Source organism: Antrostomus carolinensis, unplaced genomic scaffold (genome assembly GCF_000700745.2).
Source record: "Antrostomus carolinensis isolate BGI_N321 unplaced genomic scaffold, ASM70074v2 scaffold17920, whole genome shotgun sequence".
Taxonomy (NCBI): Eukaryota; Metazoa; Chordata; class Aves; order Caprimulgiformes; family Caprimulgidae; genus Antrostomus; species Antrostomus carolinensis.
Window position 1 is genome coordinate 31,153 of NW_010286637.1, and position 19,343 is coordinate 50,495.

The 19,343-nt window shown below is 38.8% G+C and overlaps 1 protein-coding gene across 1 annotated transcript in view; it reads right to left on the reverse strand.

Moving 5' to 3' along the window:
• ARHGAP8 (Rho GTPase activating protein 8) overlaps window positions 1-18,501 on the reverse strand; it is a 44,316-nt gene extending 25,815 nt beyond the window's left edge. Inside the window, exons 1-6 of the mRNA XM_010176889.2 lie at window positions 18,489-18,501; window positions 18,299-18,386; window positions 15,868-15,999; window positions 12,729-12,815; window positions 9,006-9,104; window positions 7,764-7,874 (exon numbers count right to left, since the gene is read on the reverse strand). Coding sequence (XP_010175191.2) covers window positions 7,764-7,874; window positions 9,006-9,104; window positions 12,729-12,815; window positions 15,868-15,999; window positions 18,299-18,386; window positions 18,489-18,501 — 530 coding nt within the window. The remainder of the gene's footprint in view (window positions 1-7,763; window positions 7,875-9,005; window positions 9,105-12,728; window positions 12,816-15,867; window positions 16,000-18,298; window positions 18,387-18,488) is intronic.
• Between the last annotated feature and the right edge of the window lie 842 nt (window positions 18,502-19,343).

A 19,343-nucleotide genomic window follows, 5' to 3' on the forward strand; every position in this document is an offset into this window, starting at 1 on the left:
TGCTATGACTTTGCATCCTACGTCCAGGCTGTTTCCTCACCATAGTAATCCAAGATAATTTCCTTATGTCTTCTATGACCTCACATAGTACTTACATAGTACTTTCACTTCCTCCGTTCTTTACCATGTATTTCATCATAAATTAAGGGGTAGCTCATAATTATTCACCATCTAAACACCAACTGGTGCACCAGCTACCAAAGACAACAGAAAACTGAATTCCTGCTACAGTTTCTCTCCTTCCCAGCCAATGTTTTTTAAAAGCTTGCAGTATTTGTGAGAGCTCCTCTCCTCTCCTCTCCAATGTGGTTGAGATATTCCCATAAGTCTTCTGTGAATCTAACTAAAAATCAGTCTATTGAACAATTTTTTCCTGCTCCTTTTCAACAAAGTATCCTTACAAGAATCTAAAGTGTATAAAATTCAATACTGCTCTATGCATGGGTTAATGCTACTTTGTGGTCACTGCTGTATCTATATCTAACAGGAACTGTTTAGGAAAATTTTGATTAAAAATACAGCCAAGTTTCACAAAACCATGTTTGTAACATGATAATTTTAGACATTTGACCAAATAAAGTCTATAATGTGCGTAATTCACTTGCAGGAAGAAAAAGACTAACAGCAAGGAATGAGTTTAATTCAGATAATCCTAAAGTATGATCTATTATATATTAGAAATTTTCAGCATTTGTTGCTGCTTGCATCATGATCTTTAGACGAAAAGATACAACTTCTTGTCCTTATACACTGGCAATGCACCATTAATTTCAATATGAAACAGTACTGGACTTTCTAATCATTCTCTGCAGCATCATAACTACATGATAATGGCCAGAAGACATATCTATAACATAACTTGTAAGACCAAGTCCAACCTCAATCTTCCTTGTTATCACAGATACCTTATGAGAGCTAACCCAGAGGCCATAAATGCATCAAGAAAACTCACTGACTAGAGAAGGCCTTGGCTTAAAATGCTACCAGGACCAGGTTTATGACCTTGTCCTCAGAGCAGCACCCTCTTCTTACCCACAGTGACAATGAGGTACCTCCGAAAAATCTCTCTCCTAGCAGCAAAATCCTCTCAGCCCTTTCCGGATACGTATCCCGCCACTCAGTCTCTCCTGCTCCTTCCAGCTTGAACAATCCCACAGCAGTTTCACACGTGCTGGTGACACTGTAGAGCAGAAGGTCAGTGTCAGCTTTACACTGACGCAGGAGTTGTGCAGCGCTCTCAGACCAGCCCCAAGACCCAGGTTGTTCTCCCCTTCCCCCTGCCTTCCACCTAGACCCTGGAGAGGAAAAACTATGGAGTAATTTTGCTTCAGTACCACGAGTTCTCACACCAACCCCTGCCAAAGCTGGCCAGAGCAAAGGGAACAGAGCCACGCCAAACCAGATGTGAACCTCCTGCCCTGCTCTGAGCCCCCTGCCCTGCTCTGAACCCCCTGCTCCTGCGTGTGAATTATTTTCTCTCACAGCAGATCAGTGTTGTATAACAGCCCTGCTGCAACAACACAGAACAAAACAGGCAGTGCCTCTGCAGCCCCATTAATAAATTAGCCTTGCTAATAAACTACACAAGGAAGGAAGTTCTAGGGGCTTTTTGCACAGCATGCAAAGTTGAAATCCCCAGTGAAATGATATCTCCCAGTAAGGGACTAAACAAGAAAAGGGGGTGGGAGATGAGGTCAGTAACAAGGTCGATGTTCAGGATACCAGCGAGGAAAAGCCTGCAGCAAATCAAGGTAAGGGGAAAAAAACTCCCACATTTATTTTAGCCTTTCTAATAGGGGAGTCATAACACTCCTTGTGTGTCAAGTAATTCTATTTCATGTATTCAGATCGGTACCCTTAACATTTAGGGCAACTTTTATTAAAATTAGTCGAAAGCCTAATTCACTTGAATGAGAACATCATCAAGACTTTAATTTGCTTGGAAGCTGTTACATCTTTATTATTGACAATTTAAGCTCATGGAATCCATTCTCAGTCTCTCTGAAGTTGCACTGATTGTTTTTGTTCTCTTACAGCTGCTTACTCCAGAGGCACCAAATAGCAACCCAGCAGCTTTTTAGAAATGTTTTCTAATTATTATTGTTACCCATAAATGTGTTTCCCATTTCAGTGTATAAATAGCAAACTGATTATTTACAGCACTTGCTCCTGCTGAGCACTAGTTTATCTGTCAGAGAGGTGAGACAAATAACTGAGCTATAATTTGTAATAATAAAACCTACACTCCATTTTTCTTTTTCTAGCAAAAAAGATACAGTTTCGGCACTTCTACCATTTTCTACAGGTTTCCTGTCTCCCTTGAAGGAAAGGTTCCATTCCCAGTACAGTGAAAGAGGTCCTCAAGATAAATGGTATTTTAAAATAGAGTAAGGTATTCAGTGAAAGTCACATGCAAAGGATTGTTCTGGTTTTGCAACACTGGGGAAAGCTGGGATGCACATTTTTCAGAGCATTTCACAACGTGAGATGTAGCGTTCAGTTTACTGAACCTAAGGTGACAGAAAATAATAGGGACATTACTTCGGCTAATGTAAATCAGACCAGCTCAGAGGTCAATGAAATTACACTTCTATCCTCTCCTTGTGGATCCTGCCAAGTAATTTGCATTTCTCTTGCCTTGTTCAGGATGGTGAGATGAGCAGCTGTGCTTTATGACGGACAATGCATATGACATTGGAGATCGGGCGCTAGCATGGGCAATTTGAAATGAGAAGTATTTTACTCTTTCTGCTTAAGAGACTGGCATAAGGGAGCATTTCAGTGCACAGTACAGCTTTCTATAACTGATTCACAGATCTGAATCATATTGCAGCAACATGTCAGATTCAAGAGGGATCTATTCTGGTAAAACACAGCAGCCAGGGAGAATGAGTACTCCTCGCTCTAGGATATATGATTAGTTACTGCAACACGTTATATACCCAATGACTCATTTCCAGACAGTGGACAGCTATCACGAAAGGCCTTCACACATTGTTCTGAAGTGTCATCAAGTATTCTTGGCTGATAATCTGTCTCTCTCTCTGCTTTTCCTCTCCTTTTCATTTTTTCCCTGCTGAGACATGCTGAGATTTGGTTCAGAATGCATTCTTCCTCCCTGGTCACACATGCACAGCATGCACAAGCGGAAAGATTATGACCAAAAGGAAAGCACCCTGAAATGTTTACGACAACAATGCAACAAGCAAAAGCTGTACAGTTGTGGCAATTTTGTGCATTTTCTCTACCCTCTCTCCTCATCCTCAGCAATAGGTAGAAAAACAAAACATTTCCTCTCTTCTCACAAAAGATATTTAATTTTAGATTTTAAAACCAATTGGAGAAAACAGAACAATGCCAATAAGAAGTCAAGGTCAACTCGGTGCTGGGGCTCAGCTGTAGCCTTCCGTGATTACAGAGGCAATCAGGTGCAGCAACAGGGGTTTATAGGAGCTTGCTGAACATACAGCAGAGGACAATGATGCTGCTTGGCCCATATAGTCAATTATTAATACCTTTAAAGTGTTGCAATTTTAGGAAGCTTCATTCTTGCATTTTAACTGTATTTATCTGCTCAACATAAGCAGAGGGTCCCCCAGATTTTTCCTGGCCTGTTTAAACATAAATTCTTCACTAATGGCTTTTAGAATAAAAATCTTAATTTTCACCCTGACATGCAGCACAAACTAGCGAGCACATATTCTGAATAACTAATCCCTGCTGCTCTACATTTTGTGTGTGAAGGCGGCAATGCTGAAGAAACAGAAAAATAGTCTTGCTATATCAACACAATACATGAACATTCTTTGAAATGCCTGGATTTATAAAAGCAGTAACTACTGGTGAGTAACAAAGTCATTTCCATCGTACTGTAGTACTCTCCTCTGTCAGTCTCTGATCACTACAAGCCGGGACATTATACCTGAGGAATTATCCCTGTACGCTTGCCCTGTTTTAACACTGCTCCCTGCTAATATCTGCTATTTCCCTCCATTGGAGGCATGACACAAGGCTTGATAAACCTTTAAACCAGCTCAGTACAGCTGTTACTCTCCTCACTCTATCTGCACATAGGAAGCTTGAATTAGCAAGTTAGAGAAGGACATAATAAACACTGAATGTGCAAAACATCCCACCCACTCTGTGCTACATGTTCTTAAGTACCTGTCAAATCTGAGCATAGATTGGCATTACATTATAACCAAAAAATTAAGTGTGGACAAAACCTCCTCAGGAGGACTATTCTGTCTGATATCCCCATGAAGATGAACATTAATTTCAGTTGTGTTATTTTATATGTTCAAGAAAATCACATAGTTTTTAACATGAGTTCAAACCTTTAAAGGTGCAATTTAGCAACCAGGCAATCCAGGCTGGGCATTAGAATGCCTTGGAAAGGCTGTCATTCAGCAAACTGGGCAAGTCTGCTCTGTCCATGTAGGCATAAAGAATTAAACAGGGAGAAAGCCAATCTCCTTTGGTCCTCCACACTTTATCCTATAAACCACATTTGGATAATGTAACTGCGTCTATTAAGCTAATTTATTATTGTGTGAATTGGTATAGTTTCAGTGGAAACTTCAGGACAACTTGGTACCAGATTCAAGCTCTGGTTGCAAAGACCAAATTATTGAGTTCTCACAGGAGCTCACAATGAGGAAGGCTTTTCACTTCATGTCTGTGACTACCAAAGTACATGCCTAAATTCCAGGCTAGTAAATTTAAATAGAGTCAGATACACACTTAAGATGAAGTCATCTTGGTGTGTGCTTGTTTTTTTCCTCTCCACAAAGAGCTAAGAATGACAATGAAGGGTTGAAGAGATCAAAAGCAGCCCTTTTAAATTCAGATTTTGGATCCTGAGTGGATGGAGGTAACATAAGAAAGAAAACTTTTGAACTAACTTGATAATAAGCCCTTCAGCTCACTTATAAATTAAACCCAAACCACATAAATTACATTTTTTAAAATTATACTCCCTGCTCTCACAGACCTTCCACGATTTTTAAATGCCAAGTTGCCTTAAGTAATTTTGAAAATCTGACTCTACAAGGTTAAAGATGTCTTTGTGAGTTAAAAAATTCTGCCAAAACCAGCCACTGGTCCCGGACAGTCATTTATCAGTGTCTACATGGAAACTCCCTTCAGTTTTGTTTTGCTGTCTTAACAAAATAGGATTTTTTCCCCCTTGCCTGCTGGACAAAAATGAGATATTTTGAACCATGCTTAGTCACTTTTTGCTCTTCTAGTTTTTACTTACAGCTCTGGAAAGCAAAAGCATTAACCAATATAAACTGAGAAAAAAGTTAAATGAGGAAGTGTTATCAGAGACAGCATTGCCTGCTGCTTTTAGGTAGGCACATTCAAAAGGGTATGGCTTTACCATCTTCCCTAGCCAGAAGTCTTTGGGATACCATTATCAAACACCTTAGCAAAATCAGGCCACCTATGAGGGCCTTGGATAAATCTCATTCACCAACCTTTTACTGATTGAAAAAAGATCATCACCCCAGAAGTACTGAACCTGGTGAAACCTCAGGCCTAGGGCGTTTGTCATTTCTATCCTTAAACTAAAGAAAAAGACTCCACAAAGGAAACCCTTTAATGACAGTAGCTTTCTCTCAGCAGCACCCGACAGTACAATTTTTAATAACTGTAATGGAATACACAGCACACATATTCCCATAAGCCTATACAAAATAAAATCAGGGTCTCCCTGCAGTTCTCTTCAGAAAAATGGAAGAGCCTCAAGCAGGAGAAGACTTCAAACCTGCCTCTTTGCTAGACAGGTGGGAGGTCATTGCCATTTTGCCATTACAGTCTACAGAGATCATAAAAAGAGGGGGAATTAGCAAAAACAATTCATTCATCAAGAGGAAAGTTGATACTTTTTTTTTGGTTCAGATTTTAGAAGCTCTCCACATGTTATCATTCTCTCTCCTCCGTTACCTTTACCTTTCTTCACAAGTCTAAATTAAGCCCCAGATTTCTCATTTACAAATCCCCCTCATATAGGGGATTTGTTTATTTGTGATTTTTACACGGCGATGCAGCATCTCTCTTCTGCGAGAGAGAATTTGGACAAGGGTGGGCAAACAGAAAGAACAAGTATCTCTGTGTATGTCCATTTTGGACACCCGACCGCTGTGAGCTGCACCCACACATGGAGGGTGTCTGTCTGTCAGTGTCTCCACCACCAGTGCTGGAACTCTCTGGGTCAAAAAATTATAGTAATACCTTGCTTGGTGTTTCTCCACCCACAGATCTTTCACAGAAAAGCTCTTTATGTAGCCACCCTTTTTATACTTGGGGAAAGCTAAGGCATGCAGCAAGGACATGTTTTGCTGATGGTAATGCAGCTGGAAAGTGGTAGAGCCAGGAAGGGTGGTCACCACACCCTCACCACATGCAGCCCAGTGAAAGACACTGTTTACAGCTAAGGCACAGTCAAAGAAATAAAATATGACTAGCAGATGGTAAGAGTGGCACACAATATGCTGCCTGGTCATGTAAACCTGTGAGAAGTTTGATAGAGCTCCTTGAGCAGCCAGGCTGGGCTGGATGCAAGTGACAGATGCCTGCAAACAGTCTGGGTTTTCCTGCTAAAGTGGTGGCATAAAACACTGTCCTCCTTAATGACCCAGCAGAGTCCCCCTAAAATATATTCTCTGATTAGGGAAGTGAGTTAGCCATGTTTCAAGTGTTAGGTTGAACTCTAAAGAGGTATCATAAAAGTTAATGTCATAGTAGCTTTTACACAATAGATACTGATTGTTCTAATTTCAGACCTTCCAGAGCAGACTAATGCTTAACATTTAACTAGGGGAAAATTATATTTTATGTCTCATTTACAGCTGAATCATTAGAACCAGAAAAGTGGACTGGAGGTGGGAGGAGATTCAACAAATGTCCACATATCAGACAGCCTAATCTGCCTTTGCTGAATGTGACCAATATTCTTCAGCTGGTTTTGAGAAGGATGCCATAGAAAGATGACAAAAATGACTGTGGGTAGGAAATTAGAAGGTTTTTTGGGTTTTGTTTTGTTTTGTTTTGTTTGGGTTTTTAATTGTTTTTGAGGGGTTTTGTTTGTTGGTTGGTTTTGGGTTTTTTTTTGTTGTTGTTTTTTGTTTGGGTTTTTTTTACTAAAAACTGAATCTTGCAAGTACTATTGCCATGCCATTCCTTGTGTAAAGTAAATAATTTTTTATACCACTTACAGTGCTGTAATCTACGTAAACAGCTGTCAGGGCGTTTCTAGAAGAGACTGATTTTACTCATTTCATAAAACTCTGATCAGAGCAACATGTGAGCAACAAAACAACAATATATAAAGGTTCAAGCATCCATTTTAGCTTTATGCAGCCATTTTGGATCCTGAAGCTTTGTTTTGGCTTTGCTTCCATCATTTAGATATCTCCAAAACACTTCATTCTGCCAGCATCCACCAGCGACAGATTAGCTTGGGGCTCTGTCACATATGGGCAAATTTCTGTCCACTGAGAGAAAAGTTGTGCAGCCGTGCTGGCACTAACTACCATAAAGAAACTCTAAACATGAAGACTAGGCAGGTCACAGGGTCTGAGACATTTGTCTTGAATTCATAAAACCTACTGTCTAGCCTTGTAGTTTCGTGGCTTTCAAAGAGAATGAGAAACTAAACATAAAATCAAATATTTGCAGACGTTCTGTCCAGTGAATCTGCACATTACAGAAGCCTACAGGGTACAGAAATCTCATATTTTAGAAATCTCATAGCTTACTATTGCAGGCTGACTCCAAATTGCTGGGTAGGTAGAGGTGGCCGAGGTGGAGGAACCTTAACCAAAGGTGGCAGTTTTCCCTTCTGTTTTCCCCGAAGATTTTCGTCATGTCTGCAAAAATCAAGAAATCATTGATTTTCTGAGCACCACAGCTGACAAACTACATATATGAACAGCTACCAGTATTGCTCATGACGCTGATCTCCTGACAACAGTGTGTATGCTGCAGGTCTTACAGAACTTGCTTTTAGTTTATGTATTAGTGAAATTTTAAAGTAGTATTTGTGGTAGAATACTTCAGCAAGACATAGAAGAGCTCTTTCGCTTCAGCCAAAGGAGTACAGTAATGAATGCATCCAAAAAATAGGAACACACTATAATTTAACAGCAAAATTCAAACCCATTTGCTATTCAAAATACAACTCCCCTTTCTTTGGCAACCATGCAATCCAATTTATATCCTTAGAGCTGTAAGGTATTTTCTGTTATTCCATATTTACACAAAAGGTGTGTAAAAACCCACCAGGCATCAATAACAGTCATAATCAAAGCTTCCAGTTACTTTCATTCAGCAGTGACACAAAATCACTTCCTGTCAGTACATCAAAGCTTTTCCATGTACAGCGCTGTGTCGAAAAGACTGTTATTGATACTAATACTGGCACTTGACAATTCCAGCCCTTTGCATTTCTTTTTCTTCTCCTTCCCCATCCTCTTTTCCAATACTCCTTCCTAACACACATACACGCATGATATAAAAGCAATGGATCCACTAACAACAGATATACCCATGAAGTTTAAAATCAATCAACACTTTGCTGACTGGGAATGGTCTCATCAAAAGAAAGTCACTTAATCTGTTACATTATGCAAGCAAAGAGGTCAGGATTACATTTTTGCCCACGAACATTATGTGATACTCATAAGCAGTAATGACATATGGATTGGTTTTGCTAACACTCACAGAGAAGCTGCAGTTATACTAAGAAAATGCTCCATAACTGAGATGGAGACGTTCCAAATCTGTACAAAACTATATAGTGTTCTCTAAACACCTGACGCCCTTCGGCACATCTTTGGTGGCAATGCAGCTTTCAGAATCAAATCCAACCAAGCACAAAGAGGTAAATTAGACTTTTAATCATTGGAGAAATAGGATCAGATTCTGCTCAAAATACAGTGAACAGGATGCAACTCTACCCAAGAAAAAGTGAGACAACATATTTTAAACTTGCCACGTACCGGATGACTTCTTGAGGGATATTTAGTTGGTCGTATTTGAGATGCTCTCTCAGGTCACTTAAATAGTTCAAGTAAGTTATTTTTTTCCCGAACTTATGGCTAAAAGAAATCATAAAGAAGTATAAAAATCAGCATGGGAGGAACATTTACGAAGGGTTTAGTTTCTATTACAAAAATGTAAGTGCTGATGCAACTCAAAATTAGACTGTAATTGAAGCAGCAGGAGACATAAGATGTATTTCATTTCATATGATCAAACATATACAGTGCATGCCTGAGAGTCTGATTTGAATAAAAATAACTGACTTCCATCTGAATGTTTTGTAATTTGCATAGATATGAAAAACACTGCTTTAAAAGCCACTGAAAAACAGCTTTTCACACAGCATTAGAAAACTCACTAAAGAACTGTTAACTTTGGAGAAAATGTTACACAGCCCACAGAACAAGATGCTTGTGTTATTTAGGTATTCCTCCCTGCCAAGAGACAAAATAACGGGGCTGTAGACACAAACTATGAAGTAGTAAGCGACAGGCAAGATTTTCAAAGCTTAGATGGTGTATACCCTTGAAGTGTTGGGCCATCAGCTTTATCTGTTCTGAAAAAAGGCCACATAGTTTCTAGGAAGGAACATCCTGAATAATAAGGTTTTTCTATGAGTGTTACAAAGCAGGCCTCCAAATTGGAAGCACCAAGTATCACTAGTTAGGGTCTTGAGTTTCAGCCAGAATACACTACTTACAGGCTGAGGCATGTAAACAAGGTTCAGTGGCACATTTATACTTAAGAGTCTGAAATAATTTGATATTTTTCCACAACACAAAACATCTGTAATGAAGTTTCAAGCAAAATAATAGATGTTTATGATAAAAAGTGTACTTTCCTGCAACTTACTTTGATAGTAAAACTGGAGAAAAATTCTCACATGAATGAATTCATCCCTCGATTGTCAAATACACATACACACACTCCCTCTAGTGGGAGCTGGTACAAATGTTAAGTCACTTCAGCATTTTAGAAGCTTCTAATTGAAACGAGCTAAATTTTGGGACACTGACAAATACCTGTCTGTGCATGTACAACTTCAGAACTTTTTGGTGTGTCTTTTATTCGAAGAGCCTGTGATTTCCACATCTTAACTAAGCCACAGACTAGTACAGAACTCTCTGTAACTAATCACCCCTGGTAATACAGGACATGTTACAGAACACAGAATTTGTAACTAAGTTGTGGGCAATTAGGAATTCTTTCTGTTCCTTAAAAACACCACATCACCACCACCACCTAAATGTATATTATATTGACAACAGGTGGGTGGCTTCTCTTAGCTCACATAGAAATCTGCTCTTCTTGCAGATTTTTTTTTGCAGTTTGGAAAAAAATATATGTGACTTAACACATTACCTTCTTGCTCATCTCTTTTGGGACTGGAAAGAAGATCAATCAACTTCTGGAGCTTGAAAAATTTTAAGTATTTACATTTTCTTAAATACTTGCAAATACACCTATGCTAAAATACTGAGTAGTTCTTCACTCTAATAATTCTGTCATTTGTCTAGTTCATAGCAAACTCACTGTTCATGTAAAAGTACTTAGGCCATGTACTAACAGACTGCTGAAAAATAAATACATGATAGTGAAATTTATTTTATTGGAAACACTACCTAAATATGAGTCTGGACTATAATTCAGTGCAGCTAGGAAACAAAGTCCAGAGGATTCTTCTCCCTTCTTTTTGTGAACTTTGGTTTACTATTCACACTTATATAAAAGCATGGTCTGCTAAGGTAAGATTATTCTGAACTGGGAGGAAAAGGTACTATGAGCAAATTTTAAATTGTACTATTTAGTAAATTAACAACATTAATAAGTTTTAGTATTCAATGAGAATACAATTTGGGCAAATTGAACATGGGCACTTTCACATTTCCATTTTAAAATTATATCCTTATGTTTTCCTTTACTTGGCAAATCCAAACTTGAGTCAATGCAAACCACAAATGCATGTGAGCATTCACTAATTAAACCATTTCAAGCAGTAAAGAGGGTTTTTTTCCCTAGCTTTAGCTAATTCCTGCCTTCTGGCTTATAGACCTTTTTAGAGGTTATTTACACTTTCAATTATTTTGTCAGTGCCAGTGTACAAATTTGTTTCTGTCGGTCACATATTTTAGCAACAGAGTGTAGAGTGTTGTTAAATTAAACTCAAATCAAGTGTATCCAGGTACACAGTGGTAAAAGTCGAGCACAAACAAGAACAGCCAATCCTGACAAAAGCAGGGTGTTCAGAAGGTCAAGATGATGATGCATAGAAGACGACAAGCCCTGGTTTCAATTTTCTAGGCTAGGTATGAATGCTTAAGCTTATCAGGGTCACCCATTTTCACATCCAAAGTAAACAAGGATTTAATTGCCAGTTCATCATTCTGTTCCAAGAAAGAAAAAAAAAAAAAAAAAGGTATTGATCTTATTTACACAGATATAGTAAGATCCAGGGAAAATGAGTATTTGGAACAGGTACTTGTAAACTCCTTTTTTTGTAAGAATTAGCAGCCAATTATTACTGTAAGTCAAACAGCACAGCTGTTGCGCAGCTGTGGCTCCACTGAGCGCATTAACACACACAGACTGAAAACCATCCGTGTCCCAAAACTGCTTGCCTGGAGCTATTCCTAAGGAACACTCAGCTGCCTCTGAGAAAGAAGCTGGTTTCATCTGAGAGTTGTAATGTACATCAAGAATTTTTCTGGTTTTATTGGTTTTTGTTCCCCCCCCAGAAAGCTCTTCATAACCATGTGCAGTCAGTCTTCTTGTTTCAAGAACAGCATGTTCTGGAATGATTTTTAACTGTAATTACTTTTTTCTTTTCACATGCTTCTTACATGTTCTGATCTTTCGAGAAGTTAAACTTTCCCTTTCTAATTAATTAGCTTTCTACTAGTCAGTAATTGAATCAGTTGCAAGTTACTGCAATGGACATTTTTAGTTGGGTCATTATGGCTTCTCAAGATAATCCTCTGTGGTCCTTCAGCCCTGAGGACATTCGTAACATAATCTGCAAAATGTTAAAATTACTTTGAAAGCGCCAGAAGTTCAGGAGCAGAAGCTAAGAAAGCCCAAGCATCCCAGCACGTAGCAATATCTGTCTGATGTTGCCATTTCCTTGTAAACAGCATCATTTTTTACCATGCAAAGGAAAAGAATGCACCAGTAAAATACATCCACCTTCACCATTATACCCTCCATCTCAAGTTCTTACAGGCACTTTAGGACTTATCCATTAACTTTGAACACACAAGTAGTATCATGCCTATTCATCTCAGAACTTGAGATCAGACTGAAGATTAACCATTTATTATTTGCTTTCCTGGACCACCTAGTAACTCTAGGACCCAGTTCTATTGTGCTAAGTGCTGTCAAACAGGACCAAAAAAAAGTAATTCATGGTTCACAGAATAACTATTTTCAGAAGTTATATTTACTTTAACATACCAGTAAAACTACTATGAATTTAGACTTCTTTTTCTTAAAAAGAAAAGAACTCTACCCTATTATTCATACCCAAGCTTAAGCTCACCTTACTCATTAGTTCAAGACAGTTTAAATGGGTATTGTGCTGTTACCTGACATATTTTACCTCAAGCCTTTTTAAAAGCAACTTATTAGAGAACAAACCATCCTTAAACTAAACAAGAAAATGTGTTGAATAAACTGCCAAGTACCTTATAAGAGGTTTAAAGATATTCCACAGAATTTTTATGAAGTTGGTTGGATGTACAACATAGAGTGCTTTAAGGTTTTTCTTATACCTAGGAAAAGAAAATGAAATTGTTAGAAGACTTTTGAATATCATAGACGGTAGAACTGAATAGCTACAACTGAATGGGAGATATTATTACAGGCACATTATATAGCATTCTTTTCAAATACATTAAAAAGACCTAATTTAGAAGAAACTGAACATAAAACGAAAAAAATCCCCAATTTAAAAAAAAAAGATTGGTTTTCATGATACAATAGTAGGCCAAGATAACACTATTACGTTTCTAACCAATGTCTGCTGTCTCATAGATTTAATATCAAGGGCATAGAAGGGAAATCAGGCAACTGGAAAAAAAAAAAATGAGAAGAGAACAAAGAGTCCAAAAAATATCCTGTGATATAAAAAATTTCTTTCCTTCATCTCTCTTTATTTTCTGTTTAAGGGAGTTTCACACTGGATAAAATTTCTAAATTTTCAGATGCAAAATTTACACCTAACCTTTTATTTTTACCACTACTTTTGTCTTGTTTTGCTAGTAATTACTAAAAGTGAAGCGAACTGCATGCTGTTTTATATTGGATGGTCCCCTTTGTATGAAACAAAACCCTTTCTCCACTACAGCACTGCTTGATTCTACAGTGTCATTTCATGATGCATAAACAATAGATTCTAGCAGGCTGAAACTCAAATACAAACCAGGCTGTACAAAAATACTCCGCTCTTATTCAACATTATTGCAAAATGAAACTGAGACACACATAACAAAATACCTTGCTTTTGTATAGGAACTGTTACTTATTACTTCTCCAAGTTTGCTTCCCAGTAGGGAGCACCCCTCCTAGGTGCTCACAATTCATTGTCAGAAAACAATGACTGTGGAAACAAAGAATCACTAACTCCGGGACCAACTCAGCAATTACAACAATTTTTCCTTTTGGGTTTTAATTGGGTCTATACAACTTGGAACAAAAAAGACACTATTTTCAGATAGCCACTCTCATACACAAGCAAACAACTATCCCTGTGCAACAGGCACCACTGTGGCTAAGAACTCAAAATCAACAATAAAAACTAACAAGCAAAACACCTGAGTTACTTTACTGAAGTTTCCATTTCAAGTTAGTTTTGTACCTTGAAGCAATGGGCATAAGCTGTTGCTTCTGTGGAAGTTTACATACTTCAGTTTCCTAGATTACAATTAAAAGCCCAAAAGACTTTACTGAGCCTCTGCTGTAATCCTTCAAAGCAAGATCTATTCTTTTGAAACTATTCTTGTTGAAGATTTGCTTTCATAGAATCATAGAATATTGTGAGTTGGAAGGGACCCACAAGGATCATCGAGTCCAACTCCTGTCCTATGATGCCAACTAATTACTATCAACCTTTGTACTCTCACCTGTCCTCCCTTTCCTTTGACCCCCAAACACATACATATGAGAAGTCTGAAAGGTACTACTTTTGTGTTGGTTTTTTGTTTCCCTCTGGCTAATACAGTTGAACATACATGGTGGGCTGTGAATATTGCTTTGAGTTTCTCAACGACACTATGGTAAGAAGTTCCAGCTATGAATAAAATGCTGGGTGTATGGTTTTGCCCAGCTACCTGGGCTCCTCTCTTCCTCGTTGGTTCTTCTGCTTTCTGGGTCAGGGTGGGGGAATGGAGAGAACAGATTTTTGGCATAAACGAGCATCATATTGTGTGTTTGTAGGCATGGCAAAAGGCAACAAAAGAAGATAGTGCCTTTGTACTGCCTCTCCCCATACAGTAACTGTAAATTTGGCTTGGGATTCTCCCAGAAGGAAAACAGTATGATGCTTTATTTTCAGGAATTGTCAGTGCACAGAAAAAAAAAATAGTATTGTATCCAAATCTCTCACCAAAGACAAAAAATAAGAGATCCTTTGCTTTTCTTCTGCCTTACCCAGTCCCAGAAAGAACGTTATGCTAACCATATTCACAAACCTACTAGCAAAAACAAGCTCTTCTGGTCTGCTGCTGAGTGGAGAGCAGTATCTCACAAAAGCAGTCGGAGGCCTCAGGGGACAGCTTCCCACTGCTGCTCTGATGGCTGCTAAGCACAACCTCACCTTCTTGCTTTGAGGGTTTTAGAGTTTCAAAGGTTATTTTGTGACATTCAAAAGAGTCTGAGCTCTGGCACTAGACAACCAAAAGGTGCTGTGTACATCCAAAGCAGGGTTGGGTATTTCACTAGGACTGCACCCAGTCTAGCCTAGAAACACCCAGTAATCATTTTCATGGCATCTTTTCTTGAGATTTGCTTCCTGTTCCAGCTCCCAAATTGGAAAAATCAGACACATACGATCCACCAACCCCCCAACACGCAGACACATGCATACACTCTCACTCTCAGGAAAGAGCTGTTTGTGTATATTTTTGTTTTCAGACACATTGCCCTTTTGAGGCCAACTTACAAACAAGTAAAAGACTGATTTCAACAGGAACTTTGAGCTTCATTGGCAAACATGCACTTTCAGGGAATAAGCATCAGAAGTTTAGTTTCCACTGTTAAAATGCTATTTATTTAGAAGCTTTGGCCTCAACTACCTTAACCAACTGAAACATGAAGTCACGAGCCATAGCCATTGTTACTCCAGAGGTCAGGCATATATGAGCACAGTAGCCCCTTTGGGGCTTTACATATAACAACCAAGGAATGCTGCAAGGCCTGTGAGATATGGACTGTTAAAAACTAATCTTTCCCTTTTATATACAACCTAGCCTTGGGATGATCAAAAAAACACAGACACAACTGTGAGATAACTGAGAATGATGTCACATAAGGTGTCACAGGCATCTTGTTCAATAGTGCACAGAAAAGGCCGTGGCTCTTGATTTTGTTCCCAAAAACAAAATTTTGGGTAACCACTGCAGCACCCAGGCCGTTCCTTACAACTGCAGAGAAGACACAAGAGAACCAACAGCACTGACATTGTTATAAGAGTTTGCAATGGCAAAATGAACTCAGCTGTGGGCAATCAGGAAAGATCTGCTTCCTTCATGGAAGTTAGTTACAGTAATGACTAACAGGAAGTGATTGCATAACCAAAAGAGTAAACTAAATATTTTGGAGACATACTTCCTGTCAAATTCTTTGTAGGCTGTTTGTAACCATTTCAGAGACGGTTTATTCAGACTCTTCAGGCCATAGTGAAAGTAGACAACAGTATAATCATTCTCTACATACTGGTCCAGAGTATACTTCAAGTACCTGAGGAGAAAGATAACATTTTAGTTTTAAGACAGTTGACTGGATGAGATTTTAAAAGAAGTAACTGAGAAAGAAAATGTGCTATTTTTGCACAGAACACTAGTGACTGCAAATTCACATTTGCTTCAAGGTATTTATCTAGCAAGTTTATCTTGCTCTAGTGGCAGCGCTGCCAATAATTCCACATCACCGCAAAGCCTGAAATTTGAAAGAATGTATTAGTATGTATTACCAATACTAGGGTGCTCATGAATCACCAAAAGATGAAGATGGTAGGGGACTGTGTTTTCCAATAAACTTTTAAAAAGACGCATTTTAACTGACAGCGACTTTTATTTTGCCGTCTTCTGGTCTTTGTAAATTCCTTCCTTTTAACCAAGCAAACAATGTCACTTTGACTTTTCAAAATAATAAAGAATAAATCTTGGGTTTTCCTCTCAATTTAAAAGTTTTTAAATTCTTGAAAAATCCATTAGCCCCAATTACTGCCAATTACAACTTGTTACTGTAAACTGTTTTCTTGAATATATTTGCCTTTCCCTTGTTTGTATTGTGGGGATTGCATTCATAGATCATTTCCCTTAAAGCTATTTTACAGAACTACACTACTTATCCCATCTTGAAATAATACTGCATCTTTTATAAGCAGATTTCTGTGTGTTCATTCTTTTATGGTAGAGTTTAAGATGCTTTTCTCTTTCCTTTCTCCTGCAATTGAGAACACTGTATGGCCTATTACACAGCTCAATGATTCAAATAAAGCAGTGATGGAGGAGTACAATCTGGCCTCGTGTCTTGCTGTGTCAGATCTCAACTTTCTCATGTCATTCTCAATGCTATCTTATTATGCTGCAGCAGAACCCCAGCTATTGTTCTTAATTGTATGTAAGCAATTTTCATTCAGTGAAATAGATAGTTCCATGTGCCATTTATTAGGCCGTGGCTATCTGCAAGTATCAAGGCCACTTTGACTATCCACCTTTGCCTGCAAAAGCCCACAACTTCACACTTACAATGTACTTCCACAGTCTCATTTATCTGCTTATTCCCTCAGCATACTGTAAATCTTAGACTGCGAATAACCTGGGACAAGGACTGCCACTGCAATTAATATAATGCCATTCTGATCCCTAACTTAAATATTAATGGTATTTTAATGGAAGAAGTAGTAGTAACAGTCATTCAAGACTTTTTTAAAAAGAGTTTGAAATGAGAATACATCTAAACAGACATTCTTACAGAGTGCCTCATGTTTTATTTTACAGCATGTAAATCCCTTGGCATATTCGATCCAGGAAGCCTGTACTTCTAAAAATAATTGAAAGCGTTTTGTGAGCATAAAATTACCAGTGTTTTTGTACAGTCAATTACCTGTTCCAAGGCTGTAACAGAATTGCAGGGACATTTACCAAATCAATTCTTGAAGTGATTTCATCACAAAATACCTACCAATCTGGGCCTATTCTTCAGCTTTTCCTCAGAATTCAACATCCAAGTCTAACTACTCAAAAGCGGAGCACTTGATAGTTATATCAAGTTAGCTTCACCTTCAGACACCTGCCTCCCATTCTCTCTTAGCACAGTGAATCTGGAAATCCAAGTGAATCTGGAAAGAGGCTCTTCTCCTTAGGTGCTAATGCTGCCTCTATGCTACACAGGAAGCTTTGGCCTAAGGCTGTGGAAACACCCTAGCTGTGAAAAGCATAAAAATCAACCACATGGTGTGGTGGGTTGACCCTGGCTGGACACCAGGTGCCCACCAAAGCCGCTCTGTCACTCCCCTCCTCAGCTGGACAGGGGAGAGAAAATACAATGAAAGGCTCATGGGTCGAGATAAGGAGAAGGAGAGATCATTCAGCAATTATGATCATGGGCAAAACCAGACTTAACTTGGGGAAAAATTAATTTAATTTATTACTAATCAAATTGGAGTAAGACAACGAGAAAAACAAAAAACTAAATCTTAAAACACCTTCCCCTCACCCCTCCCTTCTTCCCAGGCTCGACCGCGCTCGCATTTCTCCACCTCCTCCCCCTGAGTGGCACAGGAGGATGGGGAATAGGAGCTGTGGTCATTGCTTCTTCTAGTCAAGATTCCAGGTGAAGTAAAGTAACTCTGGTAGTTTCATCCACATCTCATTCGCTTGATATTACCACTACTAGGTCTTACATCCTTTTTTCATTTCACTCCTTGCCTTGCACTTCTCCTCCCTGAAAGCTCATTCACCTGCAAACAAACTAATAGAAGTTCACATATAAAATGTAAAGTAGTCCACACAGGAGATCAAGAGAAACTTACTCCAGCAATCTGGTATGATTGAGCTGATGGGAGGGGGGCATCCGGCAGCAACTGAAGGTAATTACCTTCCTTCCAGAATTGTCATCACCTAGTGAACAAAACAGTTAGCAAAGACAACGCTTATTTACTTATGCAATGGGACCTCAGTGATCTGAAGGAATGACTTGTATCTTCTGATATTTGGGGTTACCTCTATCTCCCATCATTACTCAAGACATACTGCGAAACTTCACTGTCAAATCATGTGTTGCCTACAGAAAGTAGTTTGGCCATTGCTGCAGTGAAATGAAGCAGCTGCTGGGCAAACAATGAAGCTAAGCTGAGAAAGTCATATTCAAAGGTGGTTGGTGGTGCCCAGCTCCTGACAGGGAACACTTAAGTTCTCCTGCAGCATTCAGTCATGGAAAAAAAACAAAACAAAACAAAAAAAACAGGCCTGCTTTCCTTAATAGTCTTGGAAGTGACCTGTTTTCAAACTCATGATGCTTTATTTCTAGAATTTACCAGAATATCACTCTGCCTACAAGCACTTTAGGCATCTGCTTTGTCACACAGCTAAGTCAGATTTTTTTAACCAACTTAAGATTTCTTAGATACTCTTGTCCAGAAGCACTGCTACATTCAGATCACATTTAAAACACAACAAGCAAGGCATATAAGCACGTTTTTCATAACCTGAAGATCCCTATGTGTCCATCCCTGAGTTCCTCTCCCAAAGCATATATTGCTGCACTCAAGTTCATTTACTCTTCGACTCGTGACAGCTTCACCCACACTGCCTGTACAGCCAAGGTTTGTGTTCATGCCATGCCCATCCCACACCCAAGTTCCACTCTCTGGAAGGCCAGACACAGAGGTTAAGTCATGCTCATACTGAAGGCAACGTGGCACTGAAGACTGCGAGGTGTTAAGATTTTAACTTATCTACATGAAAAGACACCATTCCTTTTAAATCAATACAGAAACATCACAGAAAATGTTTAGACTGAATTCACATTTGAGACATTCTTGGTTGAATTTCAGTGTTCAAACTAAATGATATTTA